At 36.6% G+C, this 26,918-nt stretch overlaps 1 protein-coding gene across 7 annotated transcripts in view; it reads right to left on the reverse strand.

Annotated features, from left to right (window-relative positions):
• Positions 1 to 26,918, reverse strand: part of LRBA (LPS responsive beige-like anchor protein) — a 768,738-nt gene that overhangs the window by 56,450 nt on the left and 685,370 nt on the right. For all 7 annotated transcript variants that reach the window (XR_012435154.1, XR_010586615.2, XM_015450901.3 and 4 more), the window contains one exon: positions 3,945 to 4,034. Coding sequence is in view for 5 of the 7 variants with exons in the window: in XM_015450901.3 (XP_015306387.2) it covers positions 3,945 to 4,034 (90 nt within the window). In the remaining 2 variants the exon portion in view is untranslated. The remainder of the gene's footprint in view (positions 1 to 3,944; positions 4,035 to 26,918) is intronic.

The following is a 26,918-nucleotide window of genomic DNA, read 5'->3' on the forward strand; positions in this document are numbered from 1 at the left end:
TATAAAGAGATAAGGAAAACAAATACGTTTATAAACAATAGTTAGACTACATGCATATATTATTACAGTAGAGAAATAACTTATGAACATAATATACAAACTTAATTATAAAGGTGTTTGAAAGCAATGCATAATTAAATGTACTTATAAAAACAATATATTTATATAGTGTACCAAATCACAAACACTGCCTATTGTAATGCAAATGCTACTGCTTTCTGCTGTAGCTAGGAATAAAGAGAAATACCCAGGTGTTCCTCTTCCCTGTTGGTTAAAAAACAAACAAAACTAAAGCTCAAGACTTTTTTGATTTCTCCTTTGAAAAACAGAGAGTAATTGAAAATGTTAAATGAAACACTGTCTGTTCTAATAACCAGCAACCAAATAAATCTTGAAGACTACTAAGGATTTGGAACATTCTTACAACCCATATGTCATAATCCAAGACATATATAACACTGCTCTGATTTATTGGTTTTATTTATACTCTGTGGTGGTGTGCTATCATACAGTAATTGCACTGTACATTTTCAGCAATTCTCTCCTACCATGTCTGTTTTCTAATAGCTGATTAGTATCATTCAGAATTGAAACACTTTGATGAAATGCTTCTGGCTGCTTTCCTTCTGCCATATTTCAAAACACCAGGTATATGTAAATGTGGAGGCACATATATTTAACACATATTTATTCAGAACTGGTAATAAAAAATTAAATACATTTGCATTTTTATTATCAGTCCTTTTAAAAAAGTTATTAAGAGTACTTAGAAAAACATATTGCACTAAGAATTCCTATTTGCACTCTTTGCATAAAGGTGTAAATAAAGGCAACTAATAAGCTACCCGGACACCCTTCTGAGCAAGTGGCTAAAAGCCAATCAATATTATGAGTTAATCCTCCCTGGATGCTCATTCAATTAAAGGTGTCAGTAATGCCTCATCTGATGTGGCCTCAATTAAATCCAACTATCTGATGGTGTGAAAACACAAGGGGATACAGCAACAGCAGCAAAACCAGACAAATAGGCAGCCTTCGTGTGCCTGCTAATTACTACACCTGGTGTATATTATGGCTCATGCACTTAACGCAGCACGAGATGGCTTTAATTTCTGCTCTATTCGTGTGTGTGTGTGTGTGTGTGTGTGTGTGTGTGTGTGGGTGGTGGGGTGCATTGATGGTTGATGGGGGAGCCCATCTGAGTACTACTAAAAACAGTTAATAAACATGTGGCCTTTGATTTTTAAAACCGTAGTATCACTAGTTTTGTCACACAAAGAACCTTTTATATGGTTTTTAAGGAATTCTGTGAAATTAGGTAAAAATGAGAAATAAGGAGCAACATGAAGGAAAATATCCCATAAGCTAATTTTAAAGAAGTCCTGGGAAAAGAAAATGAACATCATTTCCAAGTACCAAGTCTTATTTTTCAATTATGTAGTTTTTAAATAATATTTACTAAAGTCAATTTATAAACTCAGAGAAAATCAGAGTACAACATAATCATAAAGGCTCACTGAAAGGAAGTACATACATATTTCTGAGCTTAACAGCTCATACTATAAATATAATTAGGCTGAAATTGAATAATTCCAATGTTTATGCTCTTAAAAAACACAAAAAAAATCTCTCATGTGGAGGAAGAATGTCTTGTTTACATAGTGACTCTGGTGGGCCAACTCTAAGCCACATGGCAAGGACAAGCCACTTTCCACAGCAAGCTGCAGACACCATGTCCAAAACTGTCCACTGCCTTCATACAACTATCTGTCCCTCTAGCCTGCTCCTGCACACCCCATCCTGACTACAGCTCCTGATGCAGGCAAGTAGCAGGAAACTCTCTTGGGCGTTTCATCATATCCTTGGCTAAAAAGTATGAATGAGAAGCACCAGAAATAAGAAAAGCACACCCCACCCTACTGGGCTACTCTGCAGTGATGGCAGCAGCTGCAGATGAGCAGAGCAACTGGTAAAATATGGATAAGAGAAACAAAACCTCTTTTAACACTGGGTTCCTCTGTGAGCCAAGGCTGGGGTACAAGTAGGAAATTGCTAGCCAGATTTAATCAGTTTTTCCAGATTAAGTATACGTTTATCAACAACTCTGTTTTCTTTTTAAAATGCCTTTTTTCCCCATGCACAATATGCACCAAGCAAAAAACACAGTTTGTGCAAGTCTGAAGAGGAGTTCGGGTATTCAGTTCAGAGGATAAAGGTAATAGAAAAGACGGCTTCCCATCCTTACATAAGCATGAGCCTTCCCAGACTTCTCACCCTCGGGATAGCAAAGCTGCTCTGCCTGTATGAGCCAATAAGCCTCTGCCATGGAGGATGGCTGGGCAGTGACCCCGGCAGAAAGTCAATGGAGCAGAGGAGGTGCTTCCATTTGCCAGCACCAATGCAGCCTCAGTCTCAATGGCAAGCTATTACTAAAGCTAATTCCAAACACAAACATAAATCATTCTTACTATTTTTATGACACTATCTTCCATTGTTCTTGCTAAATGTTCGCTCTCTGTGTAGTCTTCTGCCCACTAAAATCACTTTTTATGTTCATCTAAATCTGATTTTACTGATTTAAAAACATGTAGGGGAAAGAGTGATGCAAACAATTTTTAAAATGTATATAGCTTATGATGGCCAATTCATATTGCTAGATAAAGAAGGACAAAAAGTCTTGGAAGAAGAAGGAAAATGACAAAGAGCACTGAGGGAAAAAAGACACAGAAGAAGGTGATGTGGGAAGAGAAAGGAAAAAAAGAAGAAAAAAGAGCCAGAGGTAGCAGGGCCTCCTCTCTATTTCTTACTTTCTTCACTGCTACTCTTTCCTTCCCAGTATTTATCAAAATTCTGCTATCTCTATGCCACAACATGGAATTTGACTTTATATAATTGTTCATTATATTTACAGGAACAGACGTTGTAGTCTCTATTCTTAATTTAAAACAGCAAAGAGCAACTTCTTTTTATGAGGGACAATTGAAAAACAATATCAATAGTCTATTCCTTAAAAATTATGTTAATCATGCACTTCAATTTGTTACTGTGCCTTTTTTTTTTTTTTCTCATTGAAGATTTTTCCCCCTAAAATTTCGGGAACTATAAAGGTAAAATGGCCACATTATTTTGTAGCTCAAGTCTATTTCCCTACCCATGATTCTGGGCTGACTTTTGACTTGCTTTGACCAATAAAATGTGGCATAAATGATGTGTAAGTTCAAAAGCAAGCCTCAAGAAGTCTGGCCGCTTCTGTCTCCATTCTCATGGGACTGCTCCTACCATGGGAGTGACCTGGTCTAGCTTCCTTAAGGATGAAAGGCCACATGGAAAGAGAAGCTGGCTACATCAGCCCACCCCGGAGAAGTGTGTGAGTGAGCTGAGGTGAAAAGAGCGGAAAAGATTTTCATCTAACCCTCAGAATCATGAGAAATAAAATACATTATTGTTTTAAGCCACTAAGTTTTTGGTGGTTTGTTATACCAAACCATCATTTTCCCCCCAGTGTGGTCCCTGACCTTCAGTAACAGTATCTTATGTATTAGAATTTGTTTTAAAATTCCCAAACTGAAAAATATATTGGAATGTAGAGAATAAACACAACAGCAAAACTAATCTAGAAACTCAGAGGATCAAACCAGAAAAGTCATCAACCCTATGTCTGGAGTCCTTTATCCTACAGGGAGGATTCATGACAATTATGGACCTTCCAATTTTGTAACACAAGACACCAACTGATGAAATACACTGGAGCAATATTTACCTTCTCAAAGACTCCAGGAGACAATGCAATAACATCTGCTGCTTGTTAGCAGGTTAACAAATATTGTATAAAAAAACAAACCCACAGGTGGTGGAGAAACTCAAGCACAATGAAAGACTGTTATGAATATCAAGCATGATCTGAAGGAGAGGCAAGAAATGAGGAGAGTAAAAATGGCACTTACCACTTGCATGGCAGAACCTCTGGGAGGATGGGGCTCTATGAGTAGTTGAGAAGGAGTCTGTCCAAAACTTCGGATTTGAGCTTCAATAGCCTGAAAAGGGCAGGGGCAAGTCTGAGTGTTAAGAGGTGCTAATTACAGGCAATAGAACCCCAACTGTCACCTGAAAATATCATTCCATACTCTGGCTTGTTTCATGTTGAAAATCAACCCGTGTTTTCACAGTGGGGCTAACCACCTGGCAAGGGCATTGAGGGTGAGGTCATCGTTTAGAACCGTGGAAGCTGTTCCTATAAAACTCTGCAAAACTTTCTCATCTTGTTCAGTGATATGAAACAGAAACCAGCTATTACAATCAGAAATTGTCCTTTTTGGCTTCATCTCTGTTTTCTTGCATTTGGTTTTCCTGCTTGCATCATCCCCAATGATGAAAAGCTAATCTTTTACAGGTATAGAGAAAAACGATTGCTTCTTTGATTCTAGGTCCCATTTCATCCTGGGGAGTAAAAAGGAGGAAAAAAGAAACATAGCACCTGTGAAACTGGCTTGATGCTATATTAATTTTGCCATAGGAAGAGCATTATTGTTGACAGTCTCTTTGAAGTTAAATAACTAAATAACAAAGTAAAAGCCATATGTTGCATCTAAGCATGAGACGGTTAACCCAGGGAGTAACTAAACATGAGGAACATGTGTATGTGTGCTCTTTTTGAAAGATGTGTGCTTTTGCAAGGCACTCTCCCACTATGGCTCTTGGTGCACACATAGCACACAGATGCCCATTTCCATCACCAACCACCCATCATGGGAAACTGCTAAATGCCAGGTGCTATCACATCTGTAAGCATTTTGTTTACTTGTTTATATCTGTTTCTTCCCAGTAAAATACAAAAGCCATGAAAGCAGGAGTTTATGTATCTTCTTCACTGTTAGATCCCTAAATTGGCTGAATGAATAAATGCTACATGATGGGTGAGGGGGGAGAAGGAAGCAAGGGTAGATAAAGGCTACTTCGACACTCCCACAGCAGTCAGTATTCTTAACTCCCAGGCTAAAAAGATTAAGAAAACCCTCAAATTAATAAGAATAAGAATTGGAGCCAAAAGGAAGTGAGGTAGGGACTAGGATCATTTTCAGAACATCATCTCAAATTTTTTTGATAGAGTGAAATTAATTTATGATTAAACATCAAGAACAAGCTTGAGAAAAAGATCATAAAATGGCAACCTGAAGGCTAAAGGTAGTCATAAAGAAGGAGGTAGCAACACTGCTATTTAATGATATATGAACTTATGGACTTAGTTTATGAATGACAACTTTAAGTCTTTTTGAAGAACAGCTGGTAAGGATGGGCATGGTGGCTCACACTTGTAATCCCAAACCAAGATAGGAGGATCGCTTGAGGCCAGGAGTTCAAGAACAGCCTACACAGTAAGACCCTGTCTCTACAAAAAGTAAATTGACTGGGTGTGCTGGTGTGTGCCTCAAGTCTCAGATACTTAGGAGGCTGAAGTAGGAGACTAGCTTGAAGCCAGGAGTTTGAGGCTGCAGTGAGCTATCATTGCACCACTGCACTCCAGCCTGGGCAAGAATGCAGCCTGAACAAGAGTGCACTGTACAAGAAAGACTGGTCTCCTTAACAGTTGCCTTCTGTGGTTCCTGCCTGGCAGCCCACATGCCTCCCTGATTAAAAGGGGAGGGGAGGTGGCAAAGAACTTATTGCTTCAGTACTTAGCCTATCATGTCAGATGGCTCAGAGTGCTGATCCTGACTCTGACACTTATCTGTTGTTTGACTTTGGGCAATTAGCTTATCTCTATTTCCCATCTATAAGGAAACAGTAACAATAGCTAGTTCATATAATTGTTTGGAAAATGAAATAAGATAATGCATATAAAGTGCTTAGCACAGTACCTAGCACATACAAAGCACTAAGTAAAATGCTGTACTGTATTATTATTTCAGTACTGTATTATTATTTCAGAGTTGGTGTGTTCCCCACTTAACACAGCTAAAATAAAGAAGGAAGAAATGCTTCCGGAGTTGATGTAGGAAGAGAATGAGAAATACATTATTTAAGAAAACTGAAATCTGGCTCTGGATTTCAAAATATAGCACAGGGCTAAGAGCCTAGAGACAGAGAGATTTCTTTGAAGGTTCTGAGAGCAGTCCAAAACATGAGGAATTATACACCTGGATCTTTATGGAAGCTATGGTAATAGTAAGAAAGAGATGAATATGTGAACCAGCCAAGGAAAAATCAATAGGTCTTAGGGACTGATGACTTTGAGCCATGAAGAAAATACAAAGCTAATTCCTTTTCTTCAAACAAACAAACAAACAAACCACTTGCACGTTTCAGAGAATACTAAAGCAATGAGCAGAAATAGGAGTACAGGAGTTTCTGCTAGGGAAAACAAGTTTGGCAGGAGAAAGACAGTAGATTTTATGTCAGACACATGGAATCCAAAGTGATAGTGATAACCATTTATCTAGGTCAATATGTCCAATGTGTAAAAGAAAGCCTAAGAATGGCTCTGAGGTGAGGGAAGAGAGGTATTGATTTTGGTGTCATTCATACAAAAGACTAATTTAAGTTAATGTTTATCTTGCTCTCGTTGTACATGTCTGTATGTTTTTAAGCAACAGAAATGATTTCCTTTTTGAAATGAAATATTATATGAAACCTCAATACATGGAGATAGGGTTATTCAACTTTACAGGGGTGAAACCATCCCTAACAAGCCTCCTCAGCAGCCTCTGAGATAACTCTGAGAATTCCTTAGGGCTCCGGAGCACAGTCTGAAACTGTACTCATTAAGCCCTAGGAGGAAAATACATGAGACCCAGACACAAAAGCACCTAGAGCTGAACCTCAAGAAGTATTTATATTTAGGGTATAAATGAGGAAGTAATGAAGAAGACAGAGAGAGGGCGGTCAGAGGGTGGGTGGGAGGAAAAGCAGCATAGAGTGATATGGAAGCCATAGGATGAGGGTTGTGAAGACAGAATGGGCAGTAATGCCAACTACGACAGAGAAGCTATGAATGATGACGTTATTGCATATACATCTTTATTATAGATACAAATTTAATATAACTGGCCTTAATATTACATACAGTGTTTTCCACTTAACAATGTTTTGAGATGAAAGGTTATGGATGATGAGACAACTTTCAAAAATACCAATCTCCTCTTTTTAACTAACACTTTAGTGAAAATTTTTATACAACTGGCACATTACTGAAAAATCTGAGGAAAAGGCTTTTTCAAGTCACATAATATAGTGGTCTGATTATTCTATCTCAATGACAGAATAAAAGCTATATTCTCTCACACAGGTTAAATAATAATAAAGTTTCTTTCCAAGTCTTGAAGGCATCTGAAAAGGCTGTGGAATTCTCAGACACAAATGCTTTACTTCTTGACTAACCTTTGAGTTCTTGATATTAAAAATGCAACAGAAAGGACTTTTTCAAGTGTGAAAATTATAGAATAAGATTGTAAGGTAATGACTATGATCTCAAAACTTTATAGTCACACTTTATATCATCAACTGACAATTCCAGATTCTCCTCCATGCTTTTAAAATTCATTTGCCATTTTTCATTCATCTTAATCTCTGAAGCAATTTACAGAGATTCTCCCTTCTGTGGCTTCAATGGCTTAATGCTTAGACTGGCTCTGTAGTCTACTCCTTTAATCTCTGTCTTTTGCTGACTTCTTTGTCATCCATAAATGAATTTATTACTGAAAGTTCTCTTTTAGCACTATGATTCACTCAACTTAAGCTTGCTTTCTTGGAATTTTTTTCTATTGGGCTTCAATCTCTACCTCTATCTGAAAGGTTTCCAGTCCTATGACCAGAGGATTGGCCACTCCCATGAAGTTTGCCCTGGCCATCTTGTGTGTAAGCACATGTATGTCTTAGCACATCTAAAATCTTAAAATACCATTTTTTATTTTAGCATTCCTCAGTCAAGAATTAGATTCTTCTGATTTTTTTAAGCTCAGAATCTTGTCAATATTTTAAAAATTTTACCTGTTTCACATATAAGTCACTAAGCCTAATCACTTCAAAGTTGATCACATTCACCACTCCTTTCTGAATCCGGGCCCCTTATAATTTCAAGTATCGATTATTAAAATAGTCTCTTTGCTGGTTCCCCCCCTCTATTCAGTTTCTGCCTTCAGCATATCCTGCAGAACTGAGTTTTCCTAAACTTGCCTTTATGCAATATTTCTCTGATCAAATGTCTTCAAGTGATTCCAAGTACTTAAAAGATAACGCCAGGCATTGCAGGTTTTCCTACCTCTCTAACTTTTATTCTCTCATCCTATCTATTACCTTATACCAGTGTTCCTTTTCAGTCAAGCTGGTTTTCTTTTACAAATATAAGCCATCTCTGCCTTACAATTTCTACCATGCCACTGCCTGTCATAGAATGGTCACTCTTATCTTCAGTTTTCTAAGTTCTATCCCTCTCTAGAAAACGCTGCTTGAGTTCTACCAAGTTTCCCTAATCTTGTTAAATAATATTACACCTGTTCATACTGCTCATTACAGTATATACTTGATTCAGAATTCCCTGTAATGTTATTTATGTCTGTCATTACAACTATACTGTAAGGCAGTGGTCCCCAAACTTTTTGGCACCAGGGACTGGCTTCATGGAAGATAATTTTTTCACGGATCTGGTTGGGGAGGGGGGGTGGATACGGTTTGGGGATGAAATTGTTTTACCTGAGATGACCAGGCATTCGATTCTCAGGAAGCATGCAACCCAGATCCCTCACATGTGCAGTTCACAATTGGGTTTGCATTCCTATGACAATCTAATGCTGTGGGTGATGTGACAGGAGGCAGACCTCAGGCAGTAATGCTTGCCCACCACTCACCTCCTGCTATGCAGCCTGGTTCCTAACAGGCTGTGGCTCAGCGGTCGGGGACCCCTGGTATAAGGGTCTGAATATCATATATGTGCAACAGGTAGAAGAGTACCTTGCCCATAGTATTTACACACACAAAAATTTACTGAGTGCCTGTTATACAGCAAGCCAGCCAGGAACCCTTATGACTCATCTGTGGTTGGACTGGGGACAAAACCAAGCTTGAGAGATGAGCACACGTCTTGATGAGGGCTGACTGAGGTTGCAGGGGAAGATAAGGAGTGTTAAGTAAAGGCTGGTATTTGCTATTACAAAGAAACCAAATGAGTCTCTCAGGGAAGCTCTGAAAGATGTCACTAAAGGCAGTAATTCTCATTTCTTCAGCTCCAGCATACTGGAGGATATGACAACACTCCATTGTCTCACTATAGTAGTAATTCTTAAGGTCAAGTGAGAAATCCTGGGGTAATATGTATGATTTGAAAAAGTCCCTCAAGTGATTATGTTTATTGCCTTATCTTCACTTGTCTATTCAGTCCTCTGTATAGAGCAATACAAAATGTAAAGGTATAAATTGAGGTGTGAAATAACAGGAAACATACAAGCACCCTTAAACCCTGTAAGGTCCAGGAAGGTGGGTTGGTAATAGGGTAGCTTAACAAACATTACCAAATGCCTCAACTGTTTTTAATGAACTCTCCTTCACCTAGAGACTTTTCGTCCTAGGTGATCACTTTTTAGACATTCAGTTATGTAAAATTTTTCATTATGGAATAGGATAATGAATCCCTACGTATCCATTAGCCACCTTCAACAATTATTAAGACATTTGGCTTTAGGTTATCTTAAAGTGAGGTCAATCTAGACAATGTCCTAGATAGATTCATTGAAAAATAAGAGAATGTTTCTGCCTTTAAGCAATTTGTTTTTTTTAACCTCTAATGCAAGACTATACATATGGAGAATAAAAGTATCTTACAGTGACCAAAAATATAAGCATTATCTGGCAGCCTTCATATTTCTTCAAAGGGGCTGAATATACTCAGACTTGTAAGGAGATGTTCAATCCTTAAGTTGCAAATTTGATTACGTGACTCAAAGCCTTCCATTCCAAATCCTTATCCTGGGTAGCACCACGCATAGGATTAAGTATGCAGACACTGGAATCAGACAGCCTCAGTTCAAATCTTACCACTATCACATATTAGAACAGTGATTTTGGGCAAGGTACTTAACCTTCTGTGCCTTAATTTCCTCTTCAAAAAATTGTGATAATAACTGTCAGTATTTTATTGGGTTGTTGTGAGGATTAAATGAGATAATATACAGCACTTAGAACAGTTCATGGCACATACTAAGCTATCAGTAAGTGTGTGATATTATTACAGCATATATATTAAAGACTTAACACAGTGCTTGGCTAGGGTTAAGTAAGTACTCAGCAAATGTTACCAACTACTCATCATTAAGATTAATAGTAATCTAGCCCCAACCACTGTCCATTTCACCACTCTATAATATGACATGTAATCAGCATCATATTGCCTTTAAGCTCTTGTTTATATTTTCTATTCCTTTTCTCTGTGTGGTTTTTTGCCTCCTCATTCTTGAAGACTTAACTCAGGCATCTCTGGCCTCTGGGAGATCTTTCTTGACCTCACCCAGACTGTTGCTGTCCCTCCCTTTTTGCTCTTGTAGCAACACGCATAAACTTTTACTGCCTATTTATCTAATACTAATTACTGGTTTAATTTTCCAACTTATTGATCAGACTATAAGGCTCCTTAAGATCAGAGACTGCCTAATATTTCTGTGCTTCTACAGCTTGGCACATAGTAGGTGCTCAGTAAATATTTACCGAGTGTATGTCCATGCAAATCAACTTAATTTAGGAGGGATGCAGCTAAAAAACACACTACCACCATAATCACAGAGCAGTGTAGTATTGAATAAAATATTATATTAAAACATTTCTACAAAAAGCTTGCTTTATTATTTAATATTCTTATTCATCAATTTCCAATTATTTCTGTAAATAGCCTGTTACTACTTTCTATAATAAAACCTGAAGTCAGCAGGCAACATTCCAGATGTTGAGATATATAGTAATAAAAAAGACTATGCAAATACTTCAAGACATTCCAGTAAAACCACATATTTATATTTTATAAACAGCATCTCAAATATTACCTAGAGAATTTATTAATGGATTTTTAAATGGAAATATTATGAAGAGATTTTCAACAAGCTGTGTATTCTATTGTTTTTGTGTGTGCCAACTATTGCATACTTGCATGATTTTATAGCTATATATAGAAAAAGAGACAATATATATAGAGAGAATATACATACACATACTAGACAGAACGAAAGGAAGAAAGAAATAAGAAATAAAAGTAAAGGAAAGTAAACTTGGCTTAGTGACAATGTAGTATTTGGCTTCAACTTAACAAAGACGATTTTAGTCTCTCTGACCTAGGCTTTTTAATCTAACTGAGGAAACAAGTTAACTCAGTACAGCACTTAGTGACCAACAATAAATACTGTAAAATTTTATTTAAGATAGAGGGTAGGGGAGAAATAACTTAAACATATGGACACAATTAATATATATGCTGTTTTTTTTAAGCACAGAACTCTGAAATTGCATTTTATCACCTACATATTTACATCTGAAAGCACTATAAAATTGGAATAGGGAAATAGAGACAAAATAATTTATTAAGAAAAGATATGTCATTTATTAATATATTAAAACTTTTTCACATTGCCAAAATTAAGTTCAAGAAAGCTGTTGTAAGATGCTAATCTACCTCTTTACCAAGAAATGTTTAAGCATTCCAAGACTTCATAGATTAAATTATTTTCAATATTTAAAAAGTCACACTAAGACTATCCAGTGATGTCTACTGTGGTATCATACCATTACTTGTGCCAGTTTTCTTCTTTCCCTTCAGATATTTGAACCTAAACTGTAGAACACTTGCTGGATATTTGACAGGTTTCTACTCAGTTTACAGTCTAGCTAACTAGCCTCAGTGTCCTTTGGAGCTATGGTTCAACTTTAGCTTTGATATCAGTAAGTTTAAAAACATATAAATCAAATGACTACTTACTCTATCAGGTTTAAAAGAAAGAAAGACAAAGCATCATTTAGAAACATTTGAAAACCAGACTCCCACTTAACCTTAAGAAAGAAATACAAAGTTATGAATACTTTTTAGTTGTCACAGCAATAAATTCACAAAATTAAAAATTAGTATAATGAACCTAACTCAAAGTATTTAAAAAGAGTCTTCTAAGATTAAAATGTAAATATTTTAAATGCCCTAGAAATAAAAACAAAAAATTCAAACTTTATAAAGCATAAACATAAAAGATAAATAGTTTTTCAGGAAAATGGATACACTAGGATATGGAATATTTAAAACTCAAGCAGATAAATGTTCAAAATATATAGCAGAGGATATTTTCAATGAAAATTTGCAAAATAATCTATTAATACATAGAAAAGTAAATGAAATTCAACAGAAGTGATTCTATGTAAGTTTGGACTTGAAAGACTTAACATTTTTAGTTTTGAGAACGTAGACATAAAGATAGATATCTAAGAATTTAGACAAAAGTCAAGTTTGTATGTTGTCAAATAAGGATTGAGCTATTGATTCCACTTCTATGATTCTTTTTTCTTTTTTTTGACAGAGTTTCACTCTGTCACCCAGGCTGGAGTGCAGTGGTGCAACCTTGTTTCACTGCAACCTCCATCTCCCAGGTTCAAGTGATTCTCCTGCCTCAGCCTCCCTGGTAGCTGGACTTACAGGCATGCACCACCACACATGGTAGTTTTTGTATTTTTAGTAGAGATGGGGTTTCGCCATGTTGTCCAGGCTGGTCTCAAACTCCTGACTTCAGGTGATCCGCCTGCCTCGGCCTCCCAAAGTGCTGGGATTAAAGGCATGAGCCACCATGCCCAGCCCCACTTCTATGAATTTTCATAAGGAAAGAATCAGATGAAGACAAAAAGATATTATAGTACAAAGATATTATAGTACTGTTTAAAACAGTAAAAATTGGAAGAAAAAACTACTTAAACTCTGATAATGGAATACTATGCAGCCATTAAAATGAGTTGAATATACCTGACATAGAAACTAGTTCATAACATACTGAAGAAAGAAAAATTTCTAACTACCAAAGTGTATAGAGTATGACCTTATTTCAGCTAAAAAATGTGTATGTGTACACACACACACACATATACACACACACATATACATAAAACACATATCCTTTCCTGTGTTATGTGCATACATACATACATACATATGCATGAACACTTGCATGCAAAATCTGGAGGGGTATATTCCAAACTATTATTAGCTATTTTCTCTAATGGAGGAAGGATGAAAAGATTGGCAGAATAAAAATGTATACTTTCCTCATTTTTATACCAATTGATATCGTACACAAAGCATGTATTACTTTTGAAATAAGCATAACAAAACAATTTTCATTTTGAAAAAATCTAAAACTGAGACAATTTTTTAAAAAAGGTCTGCAAATATTTGGTATAATATTATAAAATTGCTTTTGTTTTGTCTTTTTTGTTGTTGTTGTTGTTTTGAGACAGGATTTCACTTTGTCGCCCAGGCTGGGGTGTAGTGATATGATCTCAGCTCACTGCAACCTCTGCTTCCCAGGCGCAAGTGATCCTCCCACCTCGGCCTTCTGAGTAGCAGGGAGCCACAGGTGTGTGCCACCATGCCTGGCTGATTTTTCCATTTTTGTAGAGATGGCGTTTTGCCATGTTGCCCAGGTTGGTCTTGAACTCCTGAGCTCAAATGATCTGCCCGCCTTGGCCTCCCAAAGTTCTGGGATTACAAGCCTAAGCCACCACGCCTGGCCGAGCCACCTGCCTTGTCTTTATGAAGTTTTATTTATCCATTAACATAATGGCAAGAAATATATATATTTTTTACTTTTATTTTAGGTTCAGAGGTATATGTGAAGGTGTGTTACATAGGTAAACTTGTGTCCTGGGGGTTTGTGGTATAGATTATTTCATCACCCAGGTATTAAGCCCAGTACCCAACAGTTATCTTTTCTGCTCCTCTCCCAAGGAATATTTTGTAACCATCTAAGAACAACTTCAATTGATAAACTGGTCAAAAACTTAAATCTATAGACCTTGCTATAAAATTAATTTTGTTAATACTGAGTTTACTTTTTAACTTATCTGTATCTGATTCCAAGGATCCCTTAGTTTTAGCAACATTTGCCATCATTAAGTATTAATTAAATATAAACTTGTTTAAGTAAATAATGTGTTTTCCTCCAAAAAGCACTCAGAATGCATCAGGTAACTGGAAACAAATACATATCATGATGGAATGGAGTACATAAAACACAAAGAGAAAGAGCAGCTTGTTAAATTAAGTAAAACATGTTTAAAAACAATAATGCAAAGAAAAGAGGGAGAAGGAAATTAGAGAGGGAAAGGAGTATTTTTACTAGCATATCTACTCAAATAATATTATTATGTAAGTTACTTTATTATAAGCTATGATGTAATTATAATTTGTGAAAATGCACATAGAGTTTCCCGTTAGTGCCTATAACTGAGCCCGTACTTTTCAGGCACATTAAACTGAGTCCCAACCCAGCCTCACTACAATCTCCAGTTCTTGTAGCTGTCCATCTACTACAGCATAATCCCAGCTGCCAATCTGAAAGAAACCAGCTAGTCAGAGCAGACACAACCAACAGAAACAAACGTCAGTCAATAATGTTCAGCGGCACTGTGTTCATGGATAATTTCAAACAGTATCTCTGTCTAGAACACTGATGTGCTCATTCAAAACACCTCCATCTCTGGCTACTGGAAATGAGTAGATAAAGCAGCCTGCCTAGAAAAATAAGTGGAATGTCTTCAAAGAGGTTGCCAATGCTAAGAAGCAAATGTTGAAAAAACAGTGGAGTTCTTAAGGGAAAAAAAAAAAAGCCAACAACATCCAGAGAGTTAATTTTTACCTTCAGAAGGTTAAATTATTTCTCAAAATCAGACAAATACGTTTAAACTGTGTCATGAAAAGCAGCAGTCATGGGTTATTCATTTGCTAAGAGTGACCTAGATGAAGTAAAGATGGTGCCTGAAAGGAAACAGGGGTTCATGACAAAAGTCATCAGTATAATAGAACGGCTCAGAATTCTGTAGTTAACAGGAAAAAACATCATAAAAATATTAATACTTTGCTTCATGCCCTTGAGTGTATAATTTAGTTATACCTAACTTAACTAGTAAGTCTGCAAAAGACATAATAATGAGCAAAATACAAAGAGTAGCTTTACTGACAACTTTGATGCTCATTTAATTGAATAAGGGAATTTTTGTCTGATGATTGTGGTTTTGAAGTGAAAGAAACTCTGGCATAATTTTATGGTATTTTAAATGTAGGTTTTCAATTAAAACCTGACTAATCCTTACCGTTTATTTGGCTTCTCATTGTACAGTTCCTGCTCTGCACTGTGTCAAATATGCCATCTGTGTAACACACTTCTGGCCAGAGATACTTCATGATTATTTCTATAACACTTTGAATTGTGACTGCATGAAATCTTAACTTATTGTATTCAATACTCCTAATTTACTATATTGCTACAACCACTGTAATCGTGTCCTACTCTTAAATCTCACTACAGTCACAACAAAGATTCTTGCGACACCTGCTTAAAACAGGCTTACAGACCACTCCCCCAACTATTTAACAAATGTTAACAATGCTATAAATACTAATTGTGTTTATGCTTTCTGAAAGATTCACTGCAGCCAGTGTTCTGCAGCAGTGTTGGAGCTGAAATGAGCTGTTGACTCCCACCAACAGACTGATGGAATTCTAAGCCAAAAATGCTTTTCCTTGGATAAGATATCTGATTTGCTACTGCTGTCATGAAACTGGGGTCATGTAAACTTAAACACTGCTGCTGCTTCTTTTGGAAAACAGACCTCAGAGTGATTACGCATAGCTAAGACAGCATTTGGAAGGATAAATTTGGAGAAGGGAAAACCAACCACTGACACTAAACACAACTTAGGGAAAATTTTCAGGTTTTACTTTCATGTTGAGGTCACTTGTATATAGTAATTCTTTAAACTGGGCAATATCATGGCTCTCCCTCTTCCCTATTTATCAATGCAAATAGAGCTGAGTTCCATTTTCAAAAGGAAATTTAAAACTTTAATTTCTGAACTCACATAAACATAAAACAATGTATTTACGTGAAAAGTAAAGAAGAAAATGACACTTTCAGAGGAAATGTAGCAAGTACTTATAACAAAGTAAAAGGTGAAAAAGCACAGATAATATTGTTCATATTAAGGTTGTCTGACAGCAACATCTATCTGCAAGTATCTTTCAGCCTTTGAACCCCTACCCCTTCTTCCAACCTCCAGGCACACCCCGAGATCTGCCCTGGTGCCCCCTATACAACAACTGCTCCAGACTCTGCTGTTTTTGTACTTTTCCTTTTATCAAAACCTACTGTCCAGTCTTGTTCACAGACAGCCATATGATTGGAAAGGATTTTTTAAAAAGGATTTGTAACCAAATAAGTGATCTCTAATGGTAGAATTTCAGGCATTAGAAAGGATGGTGAGTTCTGTGGCAGAGGCTTTTTTTCTTTACATACACATCAAAGTGCATCAGAGAGGAACTTATAGCTAGACATTAGCATGTGACTCTCGCATTAGTTACCAATTTGAGGATGAGAGCTTTCTAGTTTCTCACTTTATACTTTCTGTATTATTAGACTCTTGAAATAGTTAACATGTATTGCTTTGATAAATACATTTTTAAAGTACTTTGTATAACTATTTAATTATACACACACAGACAGACACAGGCACACCCAGAGATCTAGAATTCATGAATCTTAAGCCAAAAGTTTTCTTGCTTTTAGATAATGACAAAAACTACAATTAACAGTGATATATCTAAGATATTTTCCCTAAAAGTAGAAGTGTTCTTTGTGTTCCCCATCAAATATGATGGGAAAAAATGAAGAAATAAACTCAAATGTTAAAAAGTATGAAAACTCCCATAACTCAGTGGGTTAAATAACGCATACACAGAAAATTAAGAGATTGGAGGTACTCTGATTTCTGAGTGAGATAAAAGTTAAGAAATTGTAAATCCCTTCATCCCTGTCAAAGTTACATGAAGATCATTATAGACAGCCAGTACCCTAATAACACTGAATGTTGAGAAAGAACATGGCCAAAACCCAGAAAGTAATTACAAAACACCTCTGAGCAGCCAAAAACAAAGTCAGTATTCACATCCTCATGTTAACATATATTGCTTGTTCAGTTTTTCAAGAAGCGGCTTCTTTCCCCCTGAAAAGGGAAAAAGAGTTGTGTTTGGCCTTTTCTCTCTCTCTCATTTTCAAGAGACATACTTTTTTAGAATATAGAAAGAGGCAGATTAAAGAATTCCATGATCTCATTAACCAAAGATAATGACCATGAACATTTTGGGGTCCATAATTCCAGGCTTTTCCTCATGCACTTGTGTTTTATATGTTTCATAACATTATCTGTTATTCACTGTAATATGGCAAAATATACTTCCATGGTAATACATGTAGATTTATGCAGCAACATTTTTGATGACATACAGTATTCTATTGTGTAAATTTACCAATATTTAATTAACTAGTTCTCTACCGGACATTTATGTTGCTTTTTTTTTTTTTTTGCTATTATGATAATATGGTTTGGCTGTGTCCCCACCCAAATCTCATCTTGAATTGTAGTTCCCATAATCCCCACATCGTGGGAAGGACCCCATCGGAGGTGATTGAATCATGGTGGTGGTTTCCCCCATACTATTCTTGTGATAGTGAGTGAGTTCTCACGAGATCTGATGGTTTTATACGGGGCTTCCCCCTTCACTCTGCTCTCATTCTTCTCTCTCCTGCCACCTTGCAAAGAAGGACATGTTTGCTTCCCCTTTCACCATGGCTATAAATTTCTTGAGGCCTCCACAGCCCTGCAGAACTGTGAGTCAATTAAACCTCTTTCCTTTAGAACTACCCAGTCTCGGGTATGTCCTCATAGCAGCATGAGACCAGACTAATACATATGAACAACTAGATAACTGAATATTTTTTTCACACTTGGTCAATTACTACTTTTGGTTAGAGTTCTAAGTAAATAGTGCATGAACATTTTAATAATTAATACAGATTGCTATAAAGATTCAACCTATTTTCATTCTCCCCAAATATATGACAGTATCTGTTTTCATTAAATTTTATCATTAAAATTGATAACAGTAAAATTTTTATCATTTTTAATCTTAGATAATCTAATGGACAAAAATGCTATTGTGTGTCCAATTTAATGTTATTGATTAATAGTGAGGATGAACTGCTTCTCTTACTGGGTCTTGCTATTTGCCCAGGCTGGTCTCAAACTCCTGGGCTTAAGCGATCCTCCCACCTTGGCCTCCCAAAGCATTGGAATTACAGGTGTGAGCCACTGTGCTCAGCTTAAAGTGCTTTTCATATATGCCTTGCATTTCATCTTTCATGAGTTTTCTATTCCTGTACTTTGTTATTTGTTGTTGCTTTAGATGTTCAGAAACTTCCATTTTCATGTAGTTTTTATACATGAATATATTAATTTCTTTAATGACTTTTAGTTTTGATATTAAACTTACAAAGGCCTTCCCCTTCATGTAATCAGGAACAGAAATGTCAGTGTGATAGGACACATCAACGAGGAAGAGAACAGATGACATGAGATCAGAGAGGTACGCAGGGCCAGATCATGTGAGTCAAGCAGATTTTATTCTATGTCTGATGTGAAATAGGAAAGTTTAAGAAGGAAGTGAAATGATCTGACTTACAGTTTCAAATACCACTTTGGCAGCTCTGTGGAAAGTGGACTGTAGGTAGGCAGGGATAGAAAAAGGTGACATGGTCTACTAACGTTAGTCCAGTGGGGAGAGGATGGTGGTGGCTTGAACTAATAATAATGAACAGACATGAATGGTTTCCAAATATGTTTTAGAGATCTCACCAACCTGGCTGCTCTTTTGAGACAGAGTCTTGCTCTGTCACCCAGGCCGGAGTACGGTGGTGTGATCTTGACTCACTGCAACCTCTGCCTCCTCAATTCAAGCAATTCTCATGCCTCAGCCTCCCAAGAAGCTGGAACTATGGGCACATACCACCACGCCTGGCTAATTATTTTTATTTTTATTTTTTTAGGGACAGGGTCTCACTATGTTGCCCAGGCTAGTCTTGAACTCCTGCCCTCAAGCAGTCCTCCTGCCTCAGCCTCCCAAAGTGCTGAGATTACAGGTGTTAGCCACTTTGCCTGGCCTATCACCAACTTCTTATGCTCTCCCTACCTACCACATGATTTTTTTCTAGTCATAGAGCCATACTGTGCTCCTTCCCACATGCCATACTCTCTGCTTTTAATGTCCCTTCCATTTCTTTTGCTTCACCGACTTAACTCAAATTTCTTAAGGATTATGTTCAGACAGTTGATACTTTCTTAATCTGGGTTGGAAATGCCTCCTTTGTGCTCCTGTATCAGTGAACGTAACATTGCCATATATATATTTATTTACATATATACACACACAGACATATGCACATATGCATTTTAAAATATATATATATTTCTGAACTTCATCAATGAACTATTTCACACTAAGATACTAATGTCTAGATACTGAGCTCTCAACCTTTGAATATTGCAGACAGCATTTATATGAAAATTAATGGGTGAATTCTGGATAAGGATACAGAATTGTTCTAGAAACCATGCCTATAAATACAATTATACTTTAAATATATTAATTTAAGGAAAATACTTACGTTAAATCTTTTAGAAGAGGGAAAATTATTTTATAAAATATTCATCATGTATTTAATTTGTGCATTTGGATTTTAAGAGAATTTTTTTCTTAGTAAAAATAGTTATTCTTACTCATATCTGACCCTGAATTCAAATATTCTAATTTTTATCTTTTTTGAAAATTTCTTCTTTCCTTGGGTTTTACTTTTTTCAAAAATGGGGTTAGAAAGGCTTAATAAGGTTGTGTTTGAAAGAAAAGAAGTGAATGAGACAAGCCAAAATCAGCAGAATAATCAGAAAACAATCAACTTTTATTATTTGTCCCTTATCTATAAAAGAATATATGTAATACTGAGGAACTAGAATAGGTTAAAAAAATGTTAAAGGCAGGGAAAAAAAGAATAGTGCCAAAATACAGAGAAATAAAGAAGAGTAAACAGATAAGAATATATTCTTAAGTTGGGGTCACAAGATAGTTTTTGAAAGATTAGCATATTTCTCTGAAAAAGAATTCTTTCTGGTGTGTGATATATGTAAATGCAAGCATAGTTGTATATTGATAACCCAGCTGTTTTCTAAAAATTAAAAACAACATAAACGTTTAATGTGCTGTAGGCTGTTTCTCTGATTACTCTTCCTCCTCTTATGGTTATTATTTCTATCGTTTAGTGCTCTTTTTATAGAGAGATTATTTTTATGATCACTTACTATGCCATATGTATTAACCATTCATTCTACAATAGAAACTTTCTCAAGAAGAATGGCGCTTTCCCAATATAGTAGGTGATTACATGACTTGTATGTAGACAACTTGCCTCTGTATGACTGTGAACATATTTCTAGACTGAATTAAGTGTATAGAAGTGAACAGAAATAAGTAAAGTATAGCTACCAAACAGAAATTAGTCTAATTTGCTTTTGATAGTGGAAAGGTAGAAGTCTATCCCTGTACCATGATTGTGGTTTTGCAGAAATAATGCTTTAATATAAACCAAGCAGATACACAAATGCACTAATATTAATGATATTAAAGCACCTTAGAGAAACAAGATTCTGAAGAAAAGAGAGGCGTGACCTGGAGGTGAGGGTGGGGAGTAAATGAGTAGAAGGCAATAGTGAAAGTTTCACAGCTGGCATGAAGCCTGTGACAAGACTTGACTTGGTGGCTGTCCCAGGCCGGGCGTTGCAGGCACATGATTGGCCGTGGGGAGAGCACTAGGAGCTAACTCCCCGTTGCCCTTGTTTAGCTGTACTCCAATCCTAAAGTTTTAAAGGAAACACTGTTTATGAAGACAGAGAGGCAGTCATTAACCATCCCCTTTAACAGTTCTCCACCCTCGTAGCACTTTGCATCACCTTACCCACTTCTGTTTTCTTTATAGCACTTGATATAATTGAAATTACAGTCTTTAAATTTTATTTTCTTTGTGCCCCATTAGAATGTGAGCTCCAGGAGGGAACAGACCTTGCCTGTCTTGCTCATCTCCACATTTTTAGCATCCTGAACAAAATGAGTATTTGTTGAATAAATGAATTAGTAATGAATGAGAGGATAAACTTTTCCAGTTTATCAGTCCCTTCCTTCCTTTCTTATCTACCTAATCCAGCCTAGGTTCACGTTTCATCTTTTCTACAACATCCCTTTAACAGTTTCATCAGCTACCCTTGCACCTTCAATCCTTTTTCATACATTTCACCATACTTCCATGGCAAACCCCACCTGTGTCTATCTTTCTGTCTCCCTCTCTCTCCAGAAACACACAAGCGCACGCACACACACATCCCTCTCTGTTCAACTTTTTTCTACACCTATTCTCCTGATGTTGAAAACACAGAAAAACAATATTGAAAGGAAATTATAATTATTGAGCAGCACCCATTAAGCATAAATATAATCTCATCCTTGGTACAAACCCTCATAAAGAGAATCTTGTTGCCTTTCCACCTCATTCATACACATTTATTTACACAAGTCCCCATGCGACCTGTCTACTCTCCAATCCAAGATGAGGCCCTATTGTTCCCTCCTGTTCAGTGCTTATCTCTATCTACGCTCTGGGTTTTGTTCTTCTCCACTTTCACACAGAGCTTGATAGTGTATTACACACTTTCTGTCCTGCATGTCTGACATGCTTCCCTCCTTTTGGATCTTTCCCATTAACACAGAAACATAGTCCAATATTTACTCATTTAAAAAATTATCCTTTAGAGTAACTGCTGGTGCATGTAAAGATTTCTTTTTGTGGTGACGAAAATGCTCTTAAATTGTGGTGATGCTTGTACAACTCTGTGAATATACTAAAAACTATCATACACTTTAAATGTGTGAATTGTAACATATGTGAACTATATCTCAATAAAGCTTAAATTATTTTCTTTATTTACTGTGTTTACTTCAACATCTCCCATTCATTAACACAATCCTCTACCTTCTAAGCTACTTCTCTAAGATCACCAATGACCTCTTAGAAAAATCCAGTCAGTACTTTTTAATTCTTATCTGTCAATCTTCTTTCAGATTCTAAACACACATATTAGTGACATGGAGTCATGTCACCAACCTTCAGTGGTTCCCTACTGCCTTATGACGCAGTTAAAAGTATTATTTTTTAAAGACACGGTCTTACTCTGATGCCCAGGCTGGAGTGCAATGGCAGGATCATAGCTCAATGCAGCCTCCAACTCCTGGGCTCAAGCAATCCTCTCACCTCAGCTAGGACAATATGTATGTGCCACCATGCCCAGATAAGTTTTTCATCTTTTCGTAGAGATGAAATCTTGCTATGTTGCCCAGGCTGGTCTTGAACTCCCAGCCTGAAGCCATGCTCTTGCCTTGGCCTCCCGAAGTGCTGGAATTATAGGTGTGAGCCACCATATGCCCTGCTGAAAATTATTTTTTATGGTATTGAAGACTGGCTCCTGTGTCTCTCTCACTCATCTGCTCACCTTCAGTTCATTCCACATACACCATATTCTCTAGCCATCTCTTTTATCCATGTGCAGGAAGGGTATGCAGTTGCGTCCGTGTAGGTAACTTTTGCTCATGACTCTACCCAATGATCTTATTCATCCTTCAATATGCAGCTCCAGTCTCTCATTCTCTGGAAAACATGCCTGGATTCTGTCAGTTGGGCTTAGTACCTATCCTATGCTTGTGCATACATACATACATATATTTATCTCCATACTGAATTTATCAGATCATACTATAATTGTTTACTTATACTTATTTTCCCATTAGATAATGAACTCTAGCTGAGGGAGGGCAGGGACTTGCCTTTCAACCCTTTAACCTTATTACATGATTTGAGTTTAGTAAAAGGTTGTTGAAAAAATGAATAAATTAATGACCTAATCATGTTTTCTGCTTTCTTGCCTCACTTAACAGTGAACTCGGCATGTGTCCACTAGGAAATGGTCTCTAATAACTTCTCTAGTGTTAACATTGTATGATTCTTTCTATGATCTAATCAGTAGTTCACATTCCTTTTATAGTTGTGTTTTCTAACCCAGGGATTTAACTGTGAGCAACATAAGGGAAAGAACTAACACTTGCTGGGTACTTATGAGGGGATAGGCACCATGCCAGGTGGTTTACATGCATTATATGTCATCTCATCCTCTGTAGAGTGGGCATTATTGCATCACTTCTATATACAGGAAACAGAGACTGAGGAACACAACCAGTAGGCGTCAGGGCCATGACTCAAATTCATATTTATTTATTTGTTTGTTTCTTTGTTTATTCTATTATATCACACTGCATTGTACTATAGGATTTAGCACTAGTAAATGGTATGAAAAGGCTATAATAAAAGACTATTCCCCCCAACCTTTCCTTTTTGAGACAGGGTCTCACTCTGTTGCTCAGGCTGGAGTGCCATGGTACAATCATGGCTCACTGCAGCCTCAACCTCCTGGGCTCAAGCAATCCTCCCACCTCATACCGCACCCAATAGCTGGAATTATAGGTGTATACCACCACACCCAGATAATTTTCAAATTTTTTGTGGAGATGGTGCCTTACTTTGTTGCCCAGGCTGCTTTTGAACCCCTGGACTCAAATGATCCTCCTGCCGTGGCCTTCCAAAATGCTGGGATTACATGTGTGAGCCACTGCGCCTGGCCCCATTTATTTTAATGACACTCAGAAAGCTCTGTAAATTAAATGTGTATATTTATTTTAATAGTGCTAAGTAACAGAGCACTATATTCTCATTTCAAGAATATCAAATACCTACCAGACTTAGAACATCACAGGCCATGTTTAATAAATGCCGAATCTAATATAGAATATATTATATATACATATATGTCTATATAATGTATAATATAAAAATAAATCAGGGTGTGATGAGTGGAAGACTATCAGTTAAGGCATATTTTTCTCATAATTAACTACTTAGGGTTGTGGTGAAGAATAGGAAGTCAAACTTAAAGCAAAAGTTTTAATAGTCTTTAGCAAAAGTTGATCATAAAAAATAAATATTAAAAACATATTTGTTGCCAGGTGCAGTGGCTCATGCCTGTAATCCCAGCACTTTAGGGGGCCGAGGTGGGCAGATCATGAGGTCAGGAGTTCGAGACCAGTCTGGCTAATATGGTAAAACCCCGTCTCCACTAAAAATACAAAATCAGCCGGGTGTGGTGGTGCATGCCTATAATCCCAGCTACTCGGGAGGCTGAGGCAGGAAAATCACTTGAACCCAGGAGGCGAAGGTTGCAGTGAGCTGAGATTGCACCATTGCACTCCAGTCTGTCAACAGAGTGAGACTCCGTCTCAAAAAAAAAAAAAAAAAAAAAAAAAAGATTATCACATAATCCAGAAATTCCATTTCGGGGTACATATCCAAAAGAATTGAAAGCAGGGATTTGAACAGATGGTGTACACCCATGCTCTTGGCTGCACTGTTCATAATAATCAAAAGATGGAAACAACCCAAAATGCCCATTGATATATAAATGGATAAACAAAATGTGGTATATACATACAATGGAATATTACTCAGCCTAAAGAGAAAGGAAATTGTGATACATTCTACAGCATGGACGAATATTGAAGATATTATGCTAAGTAAAATAAGTCAGACATAAAAAGACAAATGTTGCATAATTCCACTTCTAGGAGGTATTCAGGATAGTCAGATTTATAGAGATAAAAAGTAGCACTGTAATGTACAGGGACTGGGGGAGGAAGGAATGAGGAGTTATTGTTTAATGCATACAGAGTTTCAGTTTGGGAAGATGAAACATTTCTAGAGATGGATGGTGGTGATGACTGTACAAGAATGTGAATGTTCTTGATGCCACTGAACTGTAAACTCAAAAATGGTAAAAATGGCTGGGGCTGTGGCTCACGCCTATAATCCTAGCACTTTGGGAGGCCGAGGGAGGCAGATAACTTGAGTTCAGGAGTTCGAGACAAGCTTGGGCAACATGCTGAGACTCCATCTCTACTAAAAATACAAAAATTAGGCAGGCGTGGTGGCAGGCACCTGTAATTGCAGCTACTCAGGAGGCTGAGGCAGGAGAATTGCTTGAACCCAGGAGGCAGAGGTTGCAATGTGCTGAGCTCACTCAACTGCACTCCAGCCTGGGTGACAGAGCGAGACTCTGTCTCAAAAAAAAAAAGGTAAAAATGTTCAATTTTATGTTGTATATATTTATCACAATAAAGAATTTTATTTGAAATTATAATGTGTTAGTTTAGGTGAAAGAAAAAATATAATTGAGCTTATACCTATATTCAAATATCTATCTAATGTCTAAATGGAGTATTGCCACTTTGAAATATCCTACCAAGTCAATTTAAAATTTATTTTCCCATTGTTACATGCACTGAACTCAGAGCAAGAAAAGATGGTCAAAGACAAACATAAGTCTTCTAGATCTCTACTGTACAATGCTGTAGCCTCTAGTCATCTGTGCCTATGTAAATGTATATTAATTAAAATTAAACATTTAGTTCCTTAGTCACACTAGCCACATTTCAATGTACAATAACTACACATGCTTCATGGTTTATTAGACAGTGCAGACACAGAACACACTACAGCACTACAGAAAATTCTAGACAGTGTTCTTCTAGATTAATTCACAGAAAACTTCCTTAAACAATCATTGGTATGTACGTAGGGACGGTGGTCAATCCAGAATAAAAATAAAAAGCCATAGAGTGACTCATAGAGGAAACAACTAGCTGATTGAATGTTTTACTTTTTAACTAGCCATGACAAACAGATATAGGCCAAGTGACATTTTTATCATGAAAACATTGCATAACCTTTAATGAAAAGTAGCGCTATTTATGTCATCTTGGACATACCAAGAGACAAGTCTTTTAAGTAATACGATCTTGCATTGAGAGAAACAGTGTTAAGCATATTTTCATAGCAACTCTATGGAACATTACAGAATTTCAAAATTAGGAATATGGAGATTGCATATAGTGACACAAAAAATACATACTGATGTAGTAAGTACAACCAATTTATGCTGGTACAAAAACAATATGCTGGTATATTAAGTACAACCAATCTCTTTTTAAGAGATTATAAAATCAATTCTACAGTGCAAATTCAGTTATATATCAGCTATGCAGAGATATGGATAATTACTAAGGATAACAGGAGAAAACAAAAATAGCTGGTATATTTGTTGAAGAATTATGGGCATTTAACAGAACAAAGTAATACTGTTCAAATATAGCCAAAACGAACAAAAAAAAAAAAAAAAAAAAAAAAAAAGAAAGAAAGAAAGTAAATAGGCCTATGCTATTTTATCCCAACAATAAAATTATGCACTGTTTTGTAACACTACCTGTATGTTGCTCTCACCTCGATACCTTTAGGGAATCCTATGTATATTCTGTGTCATATACTCAGTTGATGTTCTGATAAAATAAAAAAACCCCTGAAGGAGTATTTTCAAAAAACTGAACAACTGGAAGAGTCTTTAAGAGTTTATGTGACCCAATTCTCTGCCCCTACCGTTTTAAAAACTGAAACGTAGTAATTTAAAACTTGGGCACTTTAACGCAAGTGTACATCTAGTACACAGTGCTTCTGTGTGCATACTAACTTATCTAGCACTTAAGCCAGGTGATAATATGGCAATTTATTTAAATAAGTCCTTATATGTCTTCTGCATGATCAGGTCTTAGTAGAAGCATAAAAGAATGAATCAAGTGCTAGGGAAAAATGACAAATCTCACACAT

Source organism: Macaca fascicularis, chromosome 5 (assembly GCF_037993035.2).
Source record: "Macaca fascicularis isolate 582-1 chromosome 5, T2T-MFA8v1.1".
Lineage (NCBI taxonomy): Eukaryota > Metazoa > Chordata > Mammalia > Primates > Cercopithecidae > Macaca > Macaca fascicularis.